The sequence below is a fragment of the Seriola lalandi genome, unplaced genomic scaffold (genome assembly GCF_002814215.2).
Source record: "Seriola lalandi dorsalis isolate HSWRI2012SDOR001 ecotype SW California unplaced genomic scaffold, Sedor1 jcf7180002054883, whole genome shotgun sequence".
Lineage (NCBI taxonomy): Eukaryota > Metazoa > Chordata > Actinopteri > Carangiformes > Carangidae > Seriola > Seriola lalandi.
The window spans coordinates 4,953,561-4,977,041 of record NW_019525658.1 but is presented as its reverse complement, the minus strand read 5'-3'; the positions used below and the strand labels follow the sequence as shown (position 1 = coordinate 4,977,041).

Sequence of the window (23,481 nt, the reverse complement as noted above, 5' to 3'; positions counted from 1 at the left end):
GTGCAGCTCTGTCCTCCTGTATTATTTATGGGAACACATTCAGTGCATGGGACTGAGAGAAGTGGCTTTTCATGCATCCCTGCACCACAGCAACATTTCAGAGAGGAAGCGTGGAGATAGTTTCCAGCATGTGTACAAGAGGAGGAGAAAAGACTAAAGGTTTAATCTGTCTCAATCTCTTTGAAGAGACAGCACTTTATTTTCACACTCATACATTTTTTGGTACCATATGTAAATATGTGTATTTCCTGGTATGTTATCTTTTTGTTCTCCTGCTTTTCCTTCTCATGTAATGAGAACAGTTCTCCTAAAGTGAATGTCTTTATATGCTGTAGATACTGATGGTTTCCAGGTGTTCATTTGTGCAACTGTGTGAATGTGGACATCATTCTGTCAGAAAATCACATAGTACAACAAAAGCCTACATAACAAAAGGGAGGGAGGCATTATTGCTGATGTAATTACAATCAGTGGAAGGTCCCGTGACTGCCTCCCTGCACACACACACACACTGAGCACAGTTGTAGTGCAGGGTGAGGGGAGGGTGTGTGTGTGTGTGAAGAATCTCTGTTTATAGACATCCAGGTGAAGGAGGAATCAGTTTCAGCAGCTGCACTGGAGATCAGCGGGACGCACTCTGGGTCATCCCACCTCTGCCATGTGATTCTCATTACAGAGACTTCTGGGGAGCAGGGTTCAGCTGTGGAAGGCTTGAGGTAAAGGCATTTTTCAAATACTTGAATTTTAAATGTTTCTTTCACGAAAAATAGAGATTTCTGCACGTTTGATCCTGCAGCTGTTCTTGTTAAATCACATCTGTGATTCATATATAGTCTAGTTGGTGTATAGGACAGTGTAACTCCTGTATAGTGCCGTTAGCCGGGAGCAGTGACACCCACTAGCTAAATACTGCTCTAGAAATTTACTGTCACTCTACAAAAGGAGACTTTTAAATGATATGCTTCAAACTGTGGTCGGCCATGAAGTTAGTTATACTGAGGTGAATGTTGGGTCTTTGACAGGGTTAATTGAAGACATTAGAGCTGGATGACAGACATGATGTAAAGAAATACTGTTTTGAGGTCAACTATATCTACTTGAGATTATTATATTATTATTATTATTATTATTATGTCATTTTCCCTTGTCCTGCTAGTATACGTTCCTTCTGCCACAGTAAAAGCTGCTGTCAGCCTCTCGTAGTTACTGCTGAGACAAAAGAGCCACCAACCAAGCGCAAATTAAAGCAGTAGTGCAATGAGTGGGTTTAAATCGTATCTATTTTTCATCTGTTGTTGTTCAGTCACCACCACAAGTCGGAGTGGAGCACGCTGACAGCCGCTTGAACATGTACATTGCTGTTATTATTCATTTATAGAGTCCCGATTCTGTCATGCATATGAATCAGTCGAGTGTAAGAGGGTCAGTCTGTGAAGCTCCTATACAGAGCACAGTGCATTTAGCATCTAAAGACTTAAAATGGAAACCCTCCTCATAAAGAAGTCTCTTAATCATGGACTTACTGTAAAAATCTAATTTATCTTGACATAATATATGTCAAATGTGTTCTTTTAAAACTGTAGCATCAAACTATCAAGCTACTTCATTGTGCTGCTGCTAATATTTAGCTAGTGGCTAATTTTGACACTGTGCACCTTTAAAGCACCTGACATTCAGCCTGAGCCAAGGTCTGAAGGGTGATGCATTCGTCACCTCATCTGAAATGCTGTTTCTGTGTGGAGATGGGAAGGGTGTGTGTGTGTGTGTGTGTGTGTGTGTGTGTGTGTGTGTGTGTGTGTGTGTGTGTGTGTGTTCTAGAGAGATGAAACACACACATACACACTCCTTTGAGTAGAGCACTTTAGAGGAGTTCATCTGTTTCCTTCTTCAAAGAGCTGATCCTCGGGGAATTTAAGTTATTTTTTGCTTCTTTTAAAAGTACCAGCTTCATTTATTTATTCAGAGAGACCAATACTAAATGACAGCTTGTTCTCTCTTACTGGTACACTATTGTTCATAAAACAACTCCACTGCACTTATTATTACCTGCCCTAGTTGCCGTGCTAGTTAGATATGTGAACAATATTAATACTGCATTATGATAACATGTATACTACATGGAAGGATTTCTGAATGGGCCTACCAGCCACATTCCTGCGGTTCAGGGGCCAAAGCATCTGTTTGAAGTAACATGTCTTGTTGGAAAATAAACCAATCAACCAACAACCAGAGATTAACGGACTATGATGAGATGCAAAACCACAAAGAAACACTCCACAACTACAAAGAGGCACTACATGACTACAAAGAGACATTAAATGACTACAAAGAAACACTACATGGCTACAATGAGACATTTCAGGACTACTAGAAAGTGAGGTAAAATGATCAAAGAGACATAAAATAACCAGAAAGACACATAAAGAAAAAGTTAGAGTTAAAAAGTTAAAGAGAAAACATTTCACTCAGAACCACGAGTGTGAACCTCATGGTGGCACTGGAGGAGGAGATGGATCATAGCTAAAGGCGAACAGATGTTGAGACATATTCTCAGAGACACAGATATTTTCTACTGTACTTACTCTGTACTCTGTACTGTGCTTAGTTTGTTAGTCTCAAAGTGCAGCAGAATAGAAGGAACTGGTAAATTAAATAGTATATACTGATGCTTTAAACGTTTAGGACTAGTATCAGGTCCAAAACTCAAGCTTAGTATCCCACAGTTGACACAGTAAGGCAGTAGTTTTCTATCTCCACTGACTAACCTACAACCTCTGAGGTCGAGAACGAGCTTTCACATGAGATTTCCTGTTTTGTTTCACTGCAGCAAGTGAAAATACATGAAGAGGCAAGGAAAGGGCGACACTGCCAGCATCCCTTGTCTTCTCCAACAGGGAGCAGCAGTGTGCAGGTCTACCATGACTACCAGAAGGTGGCTTTTAAGATGTACCCTGGGAATGGCTATGCCACAGAGAACGGCTCCCACAACAGGAGAGACCGGGTCACCAGCCGGATGCCAGACATCATCTCTGACAGCCAGGAGCAGAAGTACAGCATGAAGGAGGAGAGTGTGAACAGGAACTCCACATGGACGATGGATTCGAGCAGCCAGGCCTACTCAGGGCCAGAGGACAACTCCACCGACCCACACGAGACCCTGACAGAGACTTCAACTCTGACCTTTGTGGACGCCCACATCATGGAGGACTCGGCAGAGAACCACAGTCTCCATGGGGTGGGGATGGTTTACCTCAAAGAGTTTGTGCTCATCGACGACGACGATGATGGAGACATGTCGCTGAGGGAGAAAACAGTGACAGACTTGTCCGTCATGGATGGAAAAGCAGCTGACCTCGTGTGTGGGAGGCTGTTGTCCACCTCCAGCGGCTCGCTGTCAGAGTGTAAGGATGAATCTCCGGCTCCTGAAGCACCTCCTCCACCCGAGGACGTTCAGACTGCACACGAAATGAAACGCTGCTGTTTCTGCACCATTTTATGACCCTGCAGGAGGTTTGACATCTTCCAACATCAGGACTGTGAAGCCATCCAAAGAGACCACTGTGCTGAGCGTTTACATGTGTTCCTGTTGAAGCACAGGGCATATTTAAAGCTATGACGACATACAGTAGGAGACGTGTGAAAACTTTTATTCAGATTTTCTGATGATGCTTTTACAGAGAAGTTTTATTATTTTTGTCTGAAACATCTGCCAGTGACGTGTTTCAGTAAAATCACCTGTTGGATTCACATTTAAGTTAAGATAATCATTTTCAAGTTTAACAAACATATCTATGATAACGTTTTCATATATGGAAAAATGCATGTCTCTGTAATATTTGATCTGAATGACAGACTTTGTGATACTTACATAAGAGGTCTTGAAAGATCGGGTGCTAACATCAAATAAAGGAAACTCCAATTACCAGATTTTGTGTGTAGTTAGATTATTTGTTTAGCCATGGGATGTGGAATAACTCTGTCCACAACATTACTGTAAAATATAATAATGATCATGAAGCTAAAGTGTTATGTAATGAGTGGGTCCAGCCATCTTTGTTCAGGTTTAACTGGATCCTGCATTTGAAGGTACACGGCCAGTTGTTGGCCTCTAGCTGCACTATGGAGTAATGCTTCTATGGGCAGGTTGTCACTCATTGCCCAAATGCAATGAATGCAATGTCAGTACTGGTGCTATGCTATTCCATGGATCAACAGCTGGTGGCGCTAACACGCAAAGAAGAGAAGCAATCAACCAACAATTTTAAATATTCAAAATATCAGTTTTGTTTTATGAGGAAGGAAAATATGTTTAACATGTTTGTCAAACCTCAAAGAGAGGTTACAAACAATGTGCTTGGTGAGGGTCACAACCCGGGACCACACACTAAACATGCTGTATGTTGTTAGTTCTTTTACATAACTAAAGGGGGAAGTGAACATAAAGACAAACTAAATGCAACAAAGCAACAGGGTGGAAGCCAGGGGAGAGAGAGGGGCCAACTGAGCTGAATCTCCCTGATGACCCTTTGTTTCACAGCACTCCTTTAAGAAAATCCCAAATCCATGTGAAGCCTGACTTCTTCTGGGGAAAGCAGGACTGAACTGTGACTGACGACCTGCACCACACGATTTTGCTTTGAGGCTGGTTCACACTTTCAAGTCATGAGATGTAACAGATTTTAAAATCCTGTGTTGCAGAGGAAGTGCATGTGAAATAATGTTCATATATGATTTTATTAAAGAGTATAATTCTTCAAACAAAACTCATGTTGCCGTGTTTGAGAGCTTCTTCGAAGAGCAGAGATTTGATCTAACTCTACAATCAGTCAGCGTTTCTAACTGAAATAGTAAACACAAATATAAAGAGCGGGAATAGACACAGTGCAGGATGAATAACCTTAGCTCCCTGAAACAACTTGTGTTTACACTGTATCCTGTCCGGTTCTGGTCAGATTTGGGTCCACACAAAGACATACCCTCTAGTCTGGCTGCTCTGAGGATCACACCAGGGTTAATCAGTCCAGTCCAGAAGGCGCTGGTGTGAGGCGGCAGCTTGCTGGTTTGAGTGACAGTGAGACCCCAGTTAGGACCCTGCTGGGCAGAGAGATAGCAGCTCAGCAGACTTATCTCCCCCTCCCACGACACACCAACTGACATCCCCCCAGCACCAATATAGACCCTGTGGTAGGACGAAGGAGGACTTAAAGCACCGGTTATATGTTTGTGGATTATAATAAAGGATTAATTGAGCCACCTTAATCATTAATTGATACATTAAAAAAGTATTTTAAATGCACTGGACAAAGGTTAAGCTGCAGCATGATGTTCACTAATGGCATGTGTCTACAATAGCAGTGCCATTCATTAATATTAAGTTGTATTTAATAGTAGTGTCTACATCATGTAAATTAAGAGCCTTACCTTCCTGTCATTTTTTACACGCATAGTAATGGTGAGTTTAATGTGTTTCTGAATGACACAGTTATTTATTAATAAATGTTTGTGAAGGGGCGTCCAGCACTTTCGTCAGGCTAAATATAGCCGTTATCAGCCCAGCAACATGGGTGTGCGGTTGAGCAGAGTGAGCACTGAGTGTGTCATCAACACAACTGACTAACTGACTGTCAGAGAGCGACAGATGAAGCCACAAAAACCACAGGCTGCTGGAAGACCATTGAGAAAACAAGTCATTTCTCCCAGTGACCCGAGCTCACCCACTCACAGAGTCCTCCCAATCCTGGTTATCAAGCACGCTCAGCGTCACCGTGGTCCACGAGACGGAAGCGAAGAATGAAAAGAGGAAGATGAGGATGAGGAGGCCGAGTGTGTAGTGAAGTAAAGAGGAGGACAGGACGATTCACAGAGGACTGAGCGGAGAAACAGCACAATGATCGTGGTGTTTCTGCTCTTTGTCTTTGCAGGTAAAAATACAGATGACAATTTTCCTCCCATCACTCCCATTTGGTTCCTATTCATTCACTGGGGAATGGTGGAAGAGACTGACTGACTGGCGCTCTCTCTGTCCTCTCAGGTGTGCCAACAGCAGGCAAAACTCTGGATGTGTGTGCCACCTGCCACACTAACGCCAGATGTGACGACAAGGCAGACGGCTCAGGCAAAGTTTGTAACTGCAAGTACGGGTTTGTTGGAAATGGAAGAACATACTGTCAAGGTAAGAAGAAATGTCGTTTTGTCTTTGTTTATTTATCATGTCAAGTAAGTCTCAACCTCTAATTTTTGTCTAATGACAAATCAGTTTTTAAAGATTTCATTGAAAAGTTATTCAAGGGAGTTCTATTATATTATAATATATTATTATAACACTCCTTAATACTGCTCTAATTCATATTTGATATTAACAATGACTCGGTGGTTTTGGTTCAGTATCCACATTAGTGTTTCAAGAGGCAACAAACAGTTTTCTTGGGGGTGGGGATGTTTTCAGCAAAAAAGCTCGACCACCGGTTTACCACCTGCTCCACACCAAACAATACACATGCAAAAGTTAGTGACTCCCTGGTGAACATGGTGGAGCATTTAGCAGCTAAAGATCCAGAAACTTCCCTATGGAGTCGGTGCAAAGACACAATTACGACAAACAACACATCTCCAAATTAACGCAAATGTTGCTCCATGTATGTTTGATGTGTTAGGCCACAGTTTGCTAATGTGTTCAACATATCAATTTTTTAAGGTGATGTCAATGTTGCGTTCACAGCTTGTTTCCAAAGGGGCCAAAACAAGAGCCTACAGGATCCATCATCTAGGAACCATGAAAACTTTCATGGCAGTCCATTTCATAGCTGTTTTAGATTTTTGTTGTTAGATATTTCTGCACCAAAGTGGCAGATTGACAGTCCGACATTGCCATCCCTCAAACTATGCCACTTGCATAAGCAAAAATCAATGATACAGCTTAAGGACAAAGAGGAAAATGTTTCAGCTCCTTCTCTTCTAAGTTTAAATATAATAAATGTTTTTGTTTTCTTCCAGATAAAGATGAGTGTCAGATAGGAGCCAGTAGGATCTGTGGGCAGCACACCACATGCCACAACACATATGGCAGCTACTTCTGTAAGTGCCTGTCTGGCTACAGCCCTTCTAACAACATGGACGTCTTCATCCCAAATGATGGAACCCACTGCCAGGGTGAGTGTAGGCTGGAGCTTTTTACAGGGCTGTTGAAGGCCCGGGCCAAAACCTGTACAGTGTGACCTCCAGAAGGGAGCCACAACAGGTGAAACATAAATACACCCATAGAGTCTCACAGACATAATGTGATGCATTTTGTTATGATTTTACTACAGCCCTTCAAAAGCTTACAACTGAATGTAAATGATTTACAGGCTCTAGTTATTATCAAAAGATACACGTAATCTTTTAAATAAATCGTTGCAGTGCAGTGACTGTTTCTGAAATGAGTGTTTGGACCTCTACAAAATGGATGACTTTAGTGTTTTTAATTCACGTACTCTCGTTGGCTCTGCAGACATTGACGAGTGTGGGATCTCAGGGCAGTGTGGAGAGGGAGGTCAGTGCAGGAACACAGAGGGCAGCTTTGAGTGCAGCTGTCAGCTGGGATACCGAGTCCACAATGGAACCGAGCCTTTTCATCCTGACACAGACAAAGCTTCCTGCAAAGGTAAAACTGCATTAATGGCATTATACGTTATATATCATAGTGTCAAACTATGTGAACTCTTTGGAATGACCTGGTTTTTTGCATTAACTGATCATAAAATGTGATCTGATCTTCATCTAAGTCACAGGTGTAGACAAACACAATGTGCTTGAGCTAATAACATGGAAACTATGGACTCTTTCGAGTGAACACAGCCAAGTGTTCACGTGGCTGGTGGGTAAAGTAAGTAAATGTGAATGTTCAGGAGGAATTTTTGACCATTCTTCCCACAGAACAGCTTCAGCTCAGACGTATGACATAGGATTTCTGTTGTGAGCAGCTCTCTTCAGGGCATTTTACAGCATCTCTACTGGATTAAGGTCTGGGCTCTGACTCGGTCACTCCAAAGGTGGATTTTCATTCTGTAGCATATTTACTCTGATGTTTAGGGTTAGTTGTTCTGCTGCATCACTCAGCTTCTCCTGAGCCTCAGCAGGTGAACAGCCACCCTGACATTACTCTGTAGGATTCCTTGATAAACTTAGGAATTCATTTTCCCATCGATGATGTCGAGCAGGTCCAGACACAGCAAAGCCTTAATTCATGATGCTCCCTCCACCCATCTTCACCTTTGGGTTGTTTTTTTTACACCACAGTCACAGTACGAAATCAGTGGACTGATGAATATCTAAACTCTTTTAGACTTTATAACCCTCCTACTGCTTTATGCAAATCAGCAGTTCTTGATCCTAAGTCTCCTGAGATGTCTTTTTTCTTCTTTGCAACATCAAACTCTAAATGTTTTAAAATTCAAAGATGTAACCGAAACCTCCAGTATTGTTCCATGAACTAGACTCCAATTAGCTTTTGTCATTAGCCAAGGAATTCACATACCAATACAAACTTTGACTGTTGAATTATGTTTTCTATAAGGACAAGAACAACACAATCATTTGTGTGTCATTAGTTAAAATAAATTGTGTTTGTTCATAATTGTAACTTAGATGAAGATCTGACCATATTTTAAGACAAACTTATACATAAATGCAGATAATTACAAAAGGTTCATTTACTTTTTCTTGTCCTGAATGTGGAAAAGCTGGATCTAAAATCTAGTGTTTTATGTTCTGGCCTCACTCAGTGGTTGACTGTGGCCAGCCTGCCTCAGTGGAGGACACGGTGCTGTTGTCCTTCACAGGAACCACATACGGCAACGAAGCCACATTTGTCTGTGATGAAGGCTTCATTTGGGTGAGTGGAGACAACATCTCTGTGTGTGGAGCTAATGGACTGTGGAGAGGATCAACAATGGTCTGTGAAGGTAACAAAAAACTATTTTAGATAAAGTCTCTCTCTCTATAACTTCCTCTTCTCACACTAACCCTTCATGGTCAGTCATCAGGACACGGAGACTGAACTTTGCTTTCTCTAAGCTTTGGGGCTCATAACATTCATCATCCACAAAGTAGTGTGTATTTGATTGTTTTGATTTTCTGGGTTTCGTGACAGTCATTTAAATGCCTCTAAGGTAAAGGTGAAATACATAACATTATGTGATCTTAAATCTATACCTTTATAAACTATCAGTAAACTGTCAAACTGTCAATAATAATCATATGTAATATCTTTAGCCATGCTAGTGGCCTCTGTCTATGGATGACAGTGTCTGTGCAACACTTTATTCCAGACTCCATCAAATATCTCAACAAGCATTCAATGGACTGCCACGACATTTGGTGAACTGTGACGTCAGGATGAACTGTGAATACTTAAATGATCTCTTAACTTTAAATCTTGTGTCATTATCAGGTCATACTTGTAATTTGTCTAATACTTTGGTTCATGACCAAACACCTGCAAAACTAATGAGATGTCCATCAGCTTCAGCTGGACTTAAGTGCTTATAAGCAAATGTTAGCATGCTAACATGCTAAACTAAGGTAAAGAACCTGGAAAACATTACACCTGATAAACATCAGCATGTTAGCATCGCCATTGGGAATTAGCATTTAGTTCAGTGCAGGGCTGTGCCTGAGTACAGCCTCACAGAGCTGCTAGCATGGCTCCAGACTCGTGACTTACTTCATGCCGCATGTCACTTTGGTTCTCAGAGGTTGACTGTGGCTCGCCCCCTGCCCTCCCTCACTCACATATGCTGTGGAATAAGAGTTCAAGGATTGGCACTGAGGTGGTTTATCACTGTAACTCTGGCTATCATAATGTTGGAAAGGGAAATGTCTCCATTTGTACTTCTGCTGGACAGTGGGAAGAGCCGCCTGTGCTCTGCCAAGGTACAGTCACAGCTCTATCATTTCATTTTAGAGGTTTGCCAAACAGATATTGTATCTTTGTCCTTCTGTTTACGTTTTAAATTTCCTGAAACTAAAGTGAATGAATCTGAATTCCAGTGTACAAGTTTGTGGTGTATGTTGTTCCTTGTAGAGACTTTGTGTGGAAGTCCTCCTGTAAGTGAATCCACTGAGCGTGAGTGGAACGGTAACACGGCTCCTGGAAGCACCGTGTACTACTTCTGTAAAAAAGGCTTTTTTAGCAAAGGAGGACATAATGTATCAGTCTGTAATGAAAACGGTCAGTGGACATCCCCAGCTCTGTCATGTCAAGGTAATTCAATCAGTGTATGAGACAGATGAAACTGTGTTTTTACTTATCCTGTCTGAATAGTGTGTGCATGCCCACAGAGTCCACAGTCAGCATAAGTGAAATGCGTAATAAGTGTTGAATGGAGTGGATGTGGAATTGTTAAGAATTTACGGGGATAAAAAACTTGAACTCGATATGTTTTATGTTGTATTTCCTGTCCCAGAGATATCATGTGGGGATCCTCCATTACTGCCACACACTGGGCAAGTGTGCAGTGGCAGCTCCACCCCTGGAAGCACAGTGACTTACTACTGTAAAATAGGATTTTATCACAGTGAAGGAAATAATGTGTCGTTGTGCACAGCTGATGGTCTCTGGACAAAGCCAAACATCTCATGCAAAGGTAACAACTTGCTCCATATTATTAAAATACTGTCAGCACTGTGGTTAGTATTACTTTCTTCTCGTGTTGTCCAGAGTCAAATAATAACCAGTTAAATGATGTCATTTCCGTCCCTGTAGAGGTTCGATGTGGTGCGCCCCCACCCATCCCTCATTCAGTCATGCTGTGGGATAACATTTCCACTGTGGGCTCTCAAGTTGTTTACCAGTGTAAATCTGGATATCGCAGTGTTGGAGAGGGAAATGTATCAGTCTGTTCTGCCAGTGGAGAATGGGATGAGGCCTCTCTGCTCTGTCAAGGTGATAATGACATTCATCTGCCCTGAAAGTCATTGAAACACTTTTAAGCTAAGACATGGGAATTGTGTCTAAACTTGCCACATTTGAACATCTATTAAACTACCCATAATGATTTGCTGTGTTTCTGTTATAGAAATCAACTGTCAGGAGCCTGTGTTTAAACCTCATTCTAAAACACTATGGGATGGCACATCGCACATTGGCAGCGTGGTGTATTACCAGTGTGATGAAGGATATCACACCAGGGGCCTGAGAAACTCGTCAGTATGTGGAGAGAATGGACAGTGGGAGGATATTGATCTATGGTGTGAAGGTGTTGATCATAGATATACTGAAAAAAAATACTGATTCTCTTTTTTTTATTCATTGATTATTTTAACATTAGAATATTTGTAGCCATATTTACAAATGCATGCAAAATTCATGTATTTGTGCATTGCTCCAATACTGAAAAGAAGAAGTAACCCAACATGAGAAAAGCATATTAATACAGTAAAAGTGATCTCCTCTTTGCAGCAGTCAGGATTTGAATGTGTGAATCCACAGTTTGTGCTAACTCATGTCTGTGTGCAGAAATAAGCTGCGGTCCCCCACTAATCCTCCCCCATACTAACCTCCTGTGGGACCACACCAGCAGACCGGGCAGCGTGGTATTGTATGAGTGTGTGGATGGATTTTACCTGGAGAGTGGAAATAATATGTCAGTGTGTTCAATATCAGGAGAGTGGGGAAAAATATCTGTAAAGTGCCAAGGTACAGTGATCATCCTTATACATGAGCATTCATCTATTCAACAGTTCAGTCATTATGTGTCACTGATACGTTAAATACGTATTAAACGATAAATGCTCAGTGTTGTATGTGTGTTTTAGGGCAGACATGCAGATGTGTGATTTTATGCTTTGGGTTTCTCTCTGGGTGCTTCTGTTTTTGAGGTAATCAGTCATTGAGTGCCACTATATTTTTTTCAGCTAAATGTGGCACGGTTCCCTTCCTTGCCAACTCAGAGGTGGTGTGGCATAAAAGAAGTGTAGTGATCCACCGCTGTGTGGAGGGGTATCACAGCTGGAGGGGCAGTAATGTCTCTGTGTGTGGCGTCTCTGGGGTGTGGCAGGAAGCTACTCTGAGATGTATAGGTGAGTAAAAGAACATATGTAGGCTGATGTTCATTAAAAGATTTAATTGAATAAAAATAAAAGCTGCTCAATGGGTGTGATGCTTGTTTGCATTTAGAATGTATTTGTCAAGGGATGATATATTTAATGACAAATGATTGGTCACTCTTTTCATTCCTACATCTCTTACAGAAATAAAGCCACCTATCAATCACCTGAATATTCTCAATGAAAAATGTTTGCATTGGAAAGCAGAGAAGTACGAGGAGGATCCAGAAGATTACAAGGTAACAGGAGATGTCATCATCCTTCTCTCGCTGCAGCTGCTGTATTTATCTTTGAGGATTATTTCTACTTAATTGTCAGCATAGGGAAAAGGTGTTTTCAGTCATATTGTGATCCTGACTGATGCCACATTACATGTAACCATTCCAGGTGACATACATAGGATCCAGAGACTACCAGAGCTCTTTTCATGATAAGAGGAAGCGGCTTCTGAGCTCCAAGGCCGACCAGCTGGAGCTCTGTCTCAACCTGCTTCCAGTCACAAACTACAGCATCTCCATCACTGCAGTATCTGCCAGATTCACAGCCACCATCACCACTAACACCAGTTTACCAGGTATCACTGTACCACCAGCTCCCATTACTGCACTGCACTGGGAATGATATAATTATATATTATTTTTTCTTTATATTGAGCAATCCACATTAAACACAATAACCTTTGACAGTACCTCCAGCACCAGTTGTTTACTACAGAGAATTTGAGACTCCAGTACCAACTTTGAGGCTACGCAGATCAGCCAACACACTGGACCCAATAAGGTAACAACCAAGATGGCCCGGGACAGTATGTGACTCTTATATAGCAGGAAATGAAACAAATAGACAGTCATGCACCTTCATACTTTGAATCTAATGCATCTAATTTATAAAGCTTGTTCATAACACATTCACACATTCACACTGCTACACTGAACATGCTTGAATATCAAATCAGTCTCGAACCAGTTTTCATGGCTAAACTCAATGTCTCACTACGTCTCTATGACATTCACTGTTACACAAACAACACAGAAAAGCAGAGTTAGAGTTAGACTGGTAAATCAGCCAGGCATATCAGCTGGCATATTAATATATTGCATTTATCAGTGAATATGTCAGCTGATAACTAACAAGAAAAGTCAGTACAGAAAAGCCAAAGTAGATTTGAGATCATTTAGAAACAGTATCACCTTTACACAGTTTGTCCACCACAGAGCACTGACAAGTTGATTTCTACACTGTAAAATGTTAAGTTTAATATGTATACTCCTGGTCACAGTCCTTTAAAAACAGACCAAGGGATCCGTGTCCAGTTTGTTTGTTTATGTGTTTATGTTTTAAGAAATTTCCAAAGATATATTATAAGTAGAATTTTTAAACTCACAAACATCGAAAAGAGTATCTTCCACAAAATCCAGTATCAGTTGATTCACATTCACATCACTTTCATGCATGTGACACATTACCTTTATGTCACTCATGTGTCAACATATCTTTATTTATGACCATATGGATAGTAGCCTAATAATTTGTAAGTGAATATAAAGCCATTGAGAAGTGACATGATGATACTAATAAACCTATTATATTTCATTTTTTTCAGTTGTGATGTGCTGGCTTGATTACTTTACGTAAATGAGATCATAGTTTATCTAAATTCTAATATCTAATTATTCAAATGCCAACATTAATATGGACATTATATACTCAAGTTAAAATGTTTTACTGAGAATGTTCAAGATGATTTTTTTTTCTTTTGGCAGCTTGTACCAAGTGTTTGTGCTTCCTATAGAGGAGATCATGCTGTTTGATTGTTCCAGTCCTGGACGCCCAGACCCCTCAAGAAAAAGCAAATCCTCATCAGAGTACATAACTGCTCAGATCCGCCTCACACAGGTCGGGACAGAGATGAACTTTACTGTTGGGGATGGACTCTACTATGGAGGCTTCTATAATGCACCACTGGAGAATGGCAGGAACTATTATATCATCTTACGAGCTGTCAGTCACTGGAAAACAGTGGGTGAAATAATTATTATACAGCATAAAAATGTGTTGACTGGGAAACTGCAGCAGACTTATTAAAATATATGATTGTTTTCTCTCCTAGGCTTTAAAAAGTTCCTGTGTCCTGTGGGCTAAAATAGGAGGTAATTCACTGCCTAAATCACCCAACTGCTGTGGTGTAACACAGGAAAGTAATTTAAAATGCAAAACAATATAGAAAGTGCTTCAGTACAAACTACTCCCATAAAACATGTCCTTGTTCCAGGTACGTCCTATGTCCTGAAGGTTTCATCGCTGTCAGCTGCTGCGTCAGTAGGACTGGTGGCCTTGGCCATTTTGGTTGGATACAGTTGCATCTGGTATGGAAGATACACAGTATACATTTCAGATAGTTAATTAATGAATCAGTGGTCTCATACTAATTCAAAGCTTGAATATATGTGTGATCAAATGATACCATTTATAATTTACATTATTAAACACAGGGCCAATTGTAATTGCATTCTGTCTGACCATGCCTGTAGCCATTGATCAACCGTTGGAACTAAGGACTTGAGTTAATCTTCTTTAACATTGACAAAATAAAAAAAATGAAGTACAGTATTTAACAAAAGTAACTGATCAATGAATGTGGGTATTACAGTGGATTTAGTAACTGACTACAATTTTAAATAATAAGATAGATAGATTCTTTGTTGTCATTGCATATAAATACACAACGGAATTATGTTTTAGCATGTCACCAATTGGATAGAGCCTATAATGGATGACATTTGACTATAAACCTCCTAAAAGTAATACACCCACACAGCAAAACACAAAAATGTATAGTCCATGTCAAATACTGACCTAAAAATATGACCTAAATATGGTTTAATAACTTGTTTGTTTCTGTCATTTTTTAGGTTTTTCAGGAGGACATGACACCCTTCAGTGCTTGATGATCTATGAAATACATGTCTTGATTTTCTACTCATAATTTTGTACATTTTGTAAATAATAATAATAGTAAACCTTGTCTCTGCCTTTAGCAACAATGCTGTCTGAAGCATCAATCTCTATGTGTGAGATAAATCCTCCTCACTGCCTCACATACAACACGCTAGGCAGTAAGATCACATTTACACACATGGTTATGTCAGAGACTGTTTAGGCTTTTATATTAATAAAGAGCAGACCTGACCAAACTTAAACCTGAAGCTCCCTCCTCTCCCTTGGTCAGAGGTCCCACCTTGCATCAGTCTCCTGGCTCTGTCAGAGCTGGGTGAAGGGACAAACTTGTGTCAAACTGTGGACCTCCTGAAACCAACCAAACAAAACCAGTTCTGACCAAATTAAATCCTCTGCATGTCCCAGGGCTACCGAAGACCTCTAGGCCCCTTATATCATTCAGCTGCAGATTAATTAATGCGTAAATTAATGCTTTAAATCAGGATGAGTCGTGTCTTAGTTATATATTTAGCCAACCTTTTTTTAATTGTGATTAAAATTAAGTAATGTCTGTGTGACCCCTCAGCACTGGTCATTTGAATTATGAGTAATTTACACCTCAGTTTAATGTCAATGTATCTCCTATAGACTGACAGACAAACAGTATTTTTTGAAGAGACTATTGTAATCATTTTTGGTCTTCATTAGATAGAACAAGGAATTTGTCATCAATACAAATCTCCAAGTAGAAATTACACATACTGCTCTTAAGATTACACAGGATGGGGAAGAGGTACAGTTTTGCTGGAAATTAATGTTGAAATTACCACGCGGAGAAACTTGCAAAGACGGCTCTAAAAGTACATGATAATAAAGTGATAAATGTAGCTTATGGTAGGGGAGAAGCAAACATGGCAGAAACTACTACTAGGCACTACTGGGGAGACATTACTAATAAATTAAAAAAAATAAAGAACCTCTTCATGATAAGCAGCTGAAAGGAGTGGAGGGGGAGTATGAGAGGTGCATTTGTACTGGGCCTTTAAATGGGTTTTGCATCCGGAGCAGCGCGTTCATATCCACACAACACAGGTCAGTATCCTACCGATAACAAACCTTATTTAACGGGCTTGTTTAGACGGGTTAACAGGTACAAAGCACTTATTACAGTGTCAACTACAGAAAAAACATACAGTAGCTAGTCGGTTAGCTACGGGGCTGTACGTTAGCAGATAGCCTGAGATGTTCGCTAAAGAGTGGGGGAGTAGGCCAAAGCGACATACGGAGGCGATTTGTAATTTACTGTTGACATGGGTACAGCTAACTTTAAGTATGGAGGGTCGCTTTGTACTAGATAACTTTTCTATTGCTGTAACCCACAGAGTAAGACACAGGCTACACCTTTTCGTCCAGAGAGCCAGTAATTAAATGTTACATTACCGGTAGTGCTAAGCTAGTTTCGAGGCGGCCATAGGGCAGTCAACTCGGACAGCGAAAACAAAAGTGGAAACCCCCACTTATAATTAAACAGTTTACATGAACGTCTTGTTTATCTGCAAACCGTACCAACATTATATCTATTAGAAGTTATTTAACAATTTAATGTAATTCAACGTTGAGCTGTAAGCATTATTCAACGATATTTCGTCTTGTTAGCTTACGTTGCTCGGCAACGTCTCAGTGAGCCTGACTGGTCAACGCTAGTTTAGCGCCAGCAATAAAAGTTGATTTAATTAAATCTTTTTTATTAACATTTTTTTTGAGTTTATGAACGCCGAGCTGAGAATGGACAGCGACTTTCGTAAATAGATGTATTGAAACATAAAGGTGTACAGTGGGCTTACCACGGACGCGCTTGTTTGTGTTAAATAAACAGATTTTTGAATAGAGTCTGGTTGTGTGAGCTCAGTCTCACCTGATCCATGAGAGCAGCACGCACTAGGTTTGATGAAGATTGGGTCATGGAGGTCATGGCTGCGATTTACGCAGGTGGTGGTAGTTATATTAATTAGATCTTTGTCTTTAATTATAATCCACTGTGTTCAAGCAAAATATGAAGAACTTTTATGCCTATGCGTTTAATGTGTGGAGGGACAACAGTTGTGTATTCTTACGCGAAATATTTTATGTTATGTTACTATTATGCTACTATCTCATTTTTTATTGTAAAGCACTTTGAGCTATATCTCTTCTATGAAAATTGCTTTATAAATATAGTTTATTTTAATTTTGTTATTATTATGTATTATGATAAATTGTCTGCTGATAGTTGATTCAAATTCACTTAATTCAAATTGACACAATTTATAGTGTACAGCCGTTTAGGAGAGATTATACAATCTGTATTTGTCCTAAACAGGTGCACAGCTGCTGCTGGCCTCCAGTTCACCATGGCCCAGAACCAGGTGATCCTGCAGTTCCGGTTCGCCACGTTTGGGGACTCCATGCTGCAGAAGATGAACCTTCTACGACACCAGAGACGGTTCTGTGATGTCACTGTGCGTATCAACCAGCTGGAGGTCCCTGGTCATAAGGTGGTGTTTGCCGCAGGCTCTTCTTTCTTGAGAGACCAGTTCATCCTTCAGCAGGACTCCAGGGAAGTCCAGATCTCCATGATTCAGGAGGCGGAGGTGGGACGGCAGCTGCTGCTGTCCTGCTACACAGGCCAGCTGGAGTTTCCAGAGCTGGAGCTGGTGCATTACCTGACAGTGGCCAGCTTCCTTCAAATGGGCCACATTGTGGAGCAGTGCACTCAGGCCCTCAGCAAGTTCATCAAACCTCAGGCTGCACCTCACCTGAAGGTGGATGTGGATGTGGATGTGAGGAGGGAGAAAGAGGAAGGTTCATCGTCCGAGGCCCAGAGAGAGCAAGAGCGCACTCAGATGCGGATGGTCCATCAGGAGGAGGAGGAGGAGGAGGAGGAGGAGGAGGATGAGGAGGAGGAGGTGGATCAGGTAGAGGACGACAACAATGGTGACGGTGATGATGACGAGGATGATGATGATGATGTGATCATACAGCCTAAGTCCCCTCTCCAGATTTTGAGCAGACGCCCAAGGCAGGGTATGGCGGAGAATGACATCACTATAGTAAAGGTGGAGTCTGTGTCTGAGGTAGCAGAAAATTCCATCACCAGCCACTTCCCCACCAGCCCGCCTGCTGCTCTCCACTCCCCTGAGCCACAGCATTCGCTCATCAACTCCACTGTGGACAGTCGCAGCAGTGAGATGGCAGTTCCACCTGGCATGGCCGGGTACCCGTTCACCCCCCCTCCTCCCTCCCCTCCTGCAGACAAACACAGCACGCACCAGAGGAACTACGACAAGCCTCTGCAGTGGTATCACCAGTGCCCAAAATGCGCCCGGGTCTTCCGCCAGCTGGAGAACTACGCCAACCACCTCAAGATGCACAAGCTCTTCATGTGCCTCCTGTGCGGAAAGACTTTCACACAAAAAGGCAATCTGCACCGACACATGCGCGTCCACGCCGGCATCAAGCCCTTCCAGTGTAAAATCTGCGGTAAGACCTTCACTCAGAAGTGTTCTTTGCTGGATCACCTTAACCTGCACAGTGGGGACAAGCCCCACCGCTGCAACTACTGTGACATGGTGTTCGCTCATAAGCCAGTTCTTCGCAAGCACCTCAAACAGATCCACGGCAAGAACAGCTTTGACAACGCAAACGAAGGCACCTTGCACGATGGGGGGCTTGACTTTGATTTTAGCCGAATATGAAATCCGTGGGCATTTTTTAAAATAGATTTGTTGGATACTATCAGTTATTTAAATGTTTATGATGCAGATTTTCCCCCGGGTGAGACATCAGTGAAACGAGTCATCGTAAATTTAACACTTTATACAAAGATGGAGCATTAAGCCAACGATTGCATTTTAAAAGACGTGACGGCTGGTTTCGAATGATGGCTTAAACTGGAGAACATAAACATGAAAGATGAAGTTTTCCTGATCTACATTTCACTGTAGCTTCATTACTGTGGACTTTTTTTCTTCTTTTTTTTATACAGTACATTGTAGATGCCTTCATATCATACTTGAAAATTTAGCACTGAAACACAAACCATCATGACTGTGTATCTTTACTTTTATTAACATATCTTTGTGTCTAATGTGTCCAATGAAAAAACATTGCAGAAATGAAACTATACAGTTGTATATTGTGTATACAGTCTACTGTAGTTTTCTGTCTTACCTGTGTGAATATGACAACAAGGACTCCATAAGTAAAAGAAACTTGAAAGAAGGTGGTTATAACAATATTTTATTGAAGGCAAGCTACACCAATGACAAATGGGATGCCAAAGTGTCTATGTGAACTGAACTGGCTCTTTTATATAGTCTTTATATCTGAGGTACTATTGGACTAAAGTGACATTGTATCTGTCCTCTGTTCATGAAAGTTAATGTGTGTTATGAAATTAAATCTGACTTTTAACCTATGTTGGTTTCACACTCTTCGTGTCGTTGCACACTTCTCTCCAACGTACATGCTTATCAATATTTTGAAAATATAAATGATAACATTGCAGTCCTCATGTTAAATTGTGTAGTAATAAGACTTTAGTAAAAGAAATCTTTTAGTGTTTTCACTGTTGGGGTGTTTTTTATTTACAATGCAGAAGACTAATGAGCATAAATGTTTGAGCTTATACCATCTTCAGTGTGGAGGCTTGGTTTTACAAGCTTTTTAATCAGTTAGAGTTTACAGTGTGAGTATCTGAAAGTGGCAGGTAAATGTGTGGTGAGTTGTTTTAACAAAGGTTTCATTGTGTTTGCTGCAGCGTATTCTCTGAGTATCGTCACTGCTACAGAGCAGTGCACTTTCTGCATGTTAAAGTGACAGCTTCACCCTCTTGTCACGCTCCTTTCACAACATGAAATCAGTAACTTGTGTCCTGAGTGGCACTATGTTATTGATTGTTAGTGACAGGTGATATCAACAACCCATGGTTAGTGATATTTGGCATGTTCCCTTCCCATCATGTATATGGTAACATGTAGCCTCTGTCCTCGTGCACCAACTTAAATATTCAAATTGATGGATGCCACACAATATGCAGACAGTTCTTACGTCAAACTCTGTTTCAGTTGTTATTATTTGTTATTTTACAACATCAGAAGTAAATATGTGTGACGATGTGCTGAAATAAGCCAAAATGTCCAATTTACAGTTGTAGAACCTGACCAGATGTCATTCATATCTGCCCTACAATACCCAAGTACAATCTTCTTAGTGTGTGACTGTTGCAGACCAGCTTTGTGCAGACTGACATTATATCTGCACTGAATCATCTCTGACTCATTTATTAGTACAGTCTGAACTTACCTAGAAAATATACAGGGTTTTAACATACTTTATGTCCACAGTCCAGTACATTTAAAAAGGAGTCACATGTTCATGCAGTGACTATTATTTGAATACAATCATTTGAATAAGCTATGTCCACTTATCGTTATGACACAGTCCATCACTGGTGCGTGGTGCAGCGATGAGCACGTCTGCAGGCTGCTGCCAGAGCTGTCTGCATTATGTGTTTGATTATGAAACAACAAAAACACTGGTTATTCCAAGCATACGGTTAGGATGTGCGTTCAGGTTCACGCAGCTGCTGGTGGTGCTGTATGTGGTGGGGTGAGTAACAGAAAAAATCAGTGGCAGAACATTGTACTGGCTTGGTATTTGGTGAAATTTGAATGTGAAGCTAAACTAGTGAGGAACTATTGTTGTAAGTGTGTGGTGACCTGTGATGTGATTGCATTGTTAACGTATGATCCTGCTGTAAACGTGCAGGTATGTGTGTGTGGTGCAGAAGGCCTACCAGGAGACGGACTCCGTCATCAGCAGTGTCACCACCAAAGTGAAAGGTTTTGCCTTAACTAATACATCTGACATGGACCCCCGATTTTGGGACGTGGCTGACTACGTTATCCCTCCTCAGGTATTACGTGTGTGTTTTAGTACTGTATGACTTTGAGTATGTCACTGCCTCGTGACATTTGTGCTGCTCTTGTGTCTAACAGGGTGACCATTCCTTCTTTGTGATGACAAATATGGTTGTCACCCCAGAACAAACGCAGACACGTTGTGCTGAGGTGAGACATAGATGTGGTTTGCTGATTCACAATATGTCATTACAGTTTAGGTAAATGTGTAATTTATCTTTCAATATTGCTGCTAATTATTTCTTTTCATTGCTGATTAATCTGTAAATTCTTGCATATCAAATACATATCGAAGAGTAAGTTTGTTTCCAGAGCTCAAGGTTACATCTTTGAATTGCTCATTTTGTCAAAACAATGATACAAACCCTGTTAATATCCTCGCAAGGATGATGTAATCCTCACATTTACAAAGCTAGAACCAACAAATGTTTCTCTACCGTTCTGACGTGTCCATCGCTTTGTTCCTGGTCAATCAATATTATTAATAATATTGACTTTGGTGTTCCTCTGACTTTTCCTCTTGTGCCATCATGAGGTTTACATTTATGGTTTTGAGTGAAATGTCCTGACTGTTGGGAGCATTGTCATAAAATGTGGTACAGAGCCTAATTTTCCTTTTAGAACCATCATTAGGTCGAGATTTGTCTTGCAAAACAAATGGCACTGCCTACTGATAGACTTGAATGGAAAAAAGCTATTGTTAATAGTATGAATTACACCTGTGCTTTTCCAGTTGTGACATGTGTCTTATCCATTATCAACTTTCTTGCTGATTTTTTTTTTCAAATCAATGAATCCATGAATCACTTCAGAACTATAATTGTTTAAGCTTTTTGCCCAAGTCTCAGATTCACATTCAATGTCTTCAGTAACTTTAGTGACACATCTAAATGTTACATACATGCACACAGCCAGCGGGGTTACTACAGTTTTGGACGCTGATTAATGTGCTGACAGGTGACCATTTCTCTTCAAGCTTCCAAGTCCATCAGCGATTTGCACGGATGACTGTGACTGTACCGACGGACACAGCGACCCTCGGGGCAATGGTAGGCCTTTGATCTATCAGCTTTAAATGCTAAAATGATTCAGGTAAATTTATGCAATACCATACACCAAACAGCAGCTGGCATTTATTCTCCACCCAGGTATACAATCAGGACTCTGTGTCAACTATTCCTCAACTGTCCAGACCTGCCAAGTGCTCTCATGGTGCCCTCTTGAAATAGACACTGAGCTGCCCCAGTGAGAATATATGCAATGTTATCTCATTTATAAGTAAAGTACAGTACAATGTAGATCGTGGTCTGCTTGACATGTTGTTTCCCTGTCCCACAGACATGCACTTCTGGCTGCAGCGGAGAACTTTACCGTGTTAATCAAAAACAGCGTAACATACCCGAAGTTCAACTTTCACAGGTCAGTACACTGTGTGCACTGTTTCCAAAGGTAAGAGATAGAAATAGTAGAGAGCTGTCGGCTCCTATCAGTACAGTATATGCAAACATACAGTGTTATTGTGCGCGGTTATATCATGCATGTCTTCCTTCCTCCTCCAGAAGAAACATACTGCCACATATTAACTCCTCGTACCTGAAGAGGTGTCAGTTCAGCCGTGCAACAGACCCTGACTGCCCCATATTCCGCCTCAAAGACATTGTTTCTGAGGCTGGAGAGGAATTTCAAGACATGGCTGTGAAGGTACAACCACAACTAAATATAACAACCACTTTTCAAGATGTTCATTATTGTATCATGTAGCCGTCCATACATGTTTATCTCTTATGTCCCTTGACTTTCAGTCGTCAGGTCTTTCACAAGTGATCACGGTGTCTGTCTGCATTCAAACACACGTTATTGTATGTGTATAAAGCAGAGGTGGGGGACTTGAGTCGCATGACTTGACTCAAGTCAGACATAAGTCACAAATTAGAGGACTTGGAACTTGCTTGACTAAGAACTGGTAAAAGACTGGACTTGACTTTGACTTGGTCTTCATGACTTGACACTTGACTGATCACTCAAATGGACTTGACTTTTTTTTATTAAACATTTGCATTTTTCTAGATATTGATAAGTTACATTTTGTTTTTGAAACATGATCAGGTGATTTCTAGTGTGATGTCAACAAACCTGGCGACCTACAAGGAAGGACTTTTCGGGTAATCCTGCAGAAAAATAAACAGTCAGTGTGAAAACATAACCTTCTTGGATGAGGAATGATAATGATAAGACTGATTATGATAACTGTAGCAGTGGGTGACTGCTGTCACAGATCTGGACTCTGCCACAACATATATAACATAAATATCAGTCAGATTGCAACAGTTTTCATTAATGTGGAACAAACTAAACTTTTCATGACCACTGTCTTTAACTGATCTAACAGGTTGATCATCTGAATATTTTGTAACTTTACTCGCTTGATGACTTGCTTGAGCTGAGCAATGACTTGACTTGTCTTGCTTGACTTACAGCAGGGACTCGACTTGACTTT

At 40.9% G+C, this 23,481-nt stretch overlaps 4 protein-coding genes across 8 annotated transcripts in view; all 4 read left to right on the top strand.

The window, feature by feature from the left end:
• The first annotated feature begins 1,420 nt into the window (after positions 1 to 1,420).
• Positions 1,421 to 3,927, top strand: LOC111647916 (uncharacterized). Its single transcript, XM_023397613.2, is given in 2 exon segments — positions 1,421 to 2,871; positions 2,874 to 3,927. Coding segments are annotated over 2 exon segments (657 nt in total). The 5' UTR covers positions 1,421 to 2,840; the 3' UTR covers positions 3,500 to 3,927.
• A 1,667-nt stretch (positions 3,928 to 5,594) lies between these two features.
• Positions 5,595 to 15,131, top strand: susd1 (sushi domain containing 1). Of its 5 annotated transcripts, XM_023397525.2 has the most exons (18): positions 5,596 to 5,921; positions 6,032 to 6,172; positions 6,994 to 7,149; positions 7,490 to 7,642; positions 8,763 to 8,942; positions 9,733 to 9,912; positions 10,064 to 10,243; positions 10,446 to 10,625; positions 10,745 to 10,924; positions 11,058 to 11,237; positions 11,896 to 12,060; positions 12,232 to 12,326; positions 12,475 to 12,661; positions 12,774 to 12,867; positions 13,851 to 14,106; positions 14,198 to 14,237; positions 14,360 to 14,453; positions 15,000 to 15,131. In XM_023397525.2, the coding sequence occupies exons 1-18, from the start codon at positions 5,888 to 5,890 to the stop codon at positions 15,016 to 15,018; spliced, it is 2,514 nt and encodes an 837-aa protein (XP_023253293.1). In that variant the 5' UTR covers positions 5,596 to 5,887; the 3' UTR covers positions 15,019 to 15,131. The 5 variants fall into 5 exon arrangements, with proteins under 5 accessions (XP_087027742.1, XP_023253293.1, XP_087027741.1 ...); XM_087171615.1 differs by lacking the exon at positions 10,064 to 10,243 and having other exon boundaries at positions 5,597 to 5,921; XM_023397526.2 differs by lacking the exons at positions 9,733 to 9,912; positions 10,064 to 10,243 and having other exon boundaries at positions 5,598 to 5,921.
• Positions 15,132 to 15,270: 139 nt separating this feature from the next.
• Positions 15,271 to 19,480, top strand: zbtb26 (zinc finger and BTB domain containing 26). Its single transcript, XM_023397583.2, has 2 exons — positions 15,271 to 16,116; positions 17,384 to 19,480. The coding sequence occupies exon 2, from the start codon at positions 17,415 to 17,417 to the stop codon at positions 18,756 to 18,758; it is 1,344 nt and encodes a 447-aa protein (XP_023253351.1). The 5' UTR covers positions 15,271 to 16,116; positions 17,384 to 17,414; the 3' UTR covers positions 18,759 to 19,480.
• An 853-nt stretch (positions 19,481 to 20,333) lies between these two features.
• p2rx4b (purinergic receptor P2X, ligand-gated ion channel, 4b) overlaps positions 20,334 to 23,481 on the top strand; it is a 4,091-nt gene continuing 943 nt past the window's right edge. Inside the window, exons 1-7 of the mRNA XM_087171642.1 lie at positions 20,334 to 20,673; positions 20,833 to 20,980; positions 21,063 to 21,134; positions 21,961 to 22,033; positions 22,133 to 22,229; positions 22,323 to 22,403; positions 22,544 to 22,685. Coding sequence (XP_087027768.1) covers positions 20,531 to 20,673; positions 20,833 to 20,980; positions 21,063 to 21,134; positions 21,961 to 22,033; positions 22,133 to 22,229; positions 22,323 to 22,403; positions 22,544 to 22,685 — 756 coding nt within the window. The 5' untranslated portion in view covers positions 20,334 to 20,530. The remainder of the gene's footprint in view (positions 20,674 to 20,832; positions 20,981 to 21,062; positions 21,135 to 21,960; positions 22,034 to 22,132; positions 22,230 to 22,322; positions 22,404 to 22,543; positions 22,686 to 23,481) is intronic.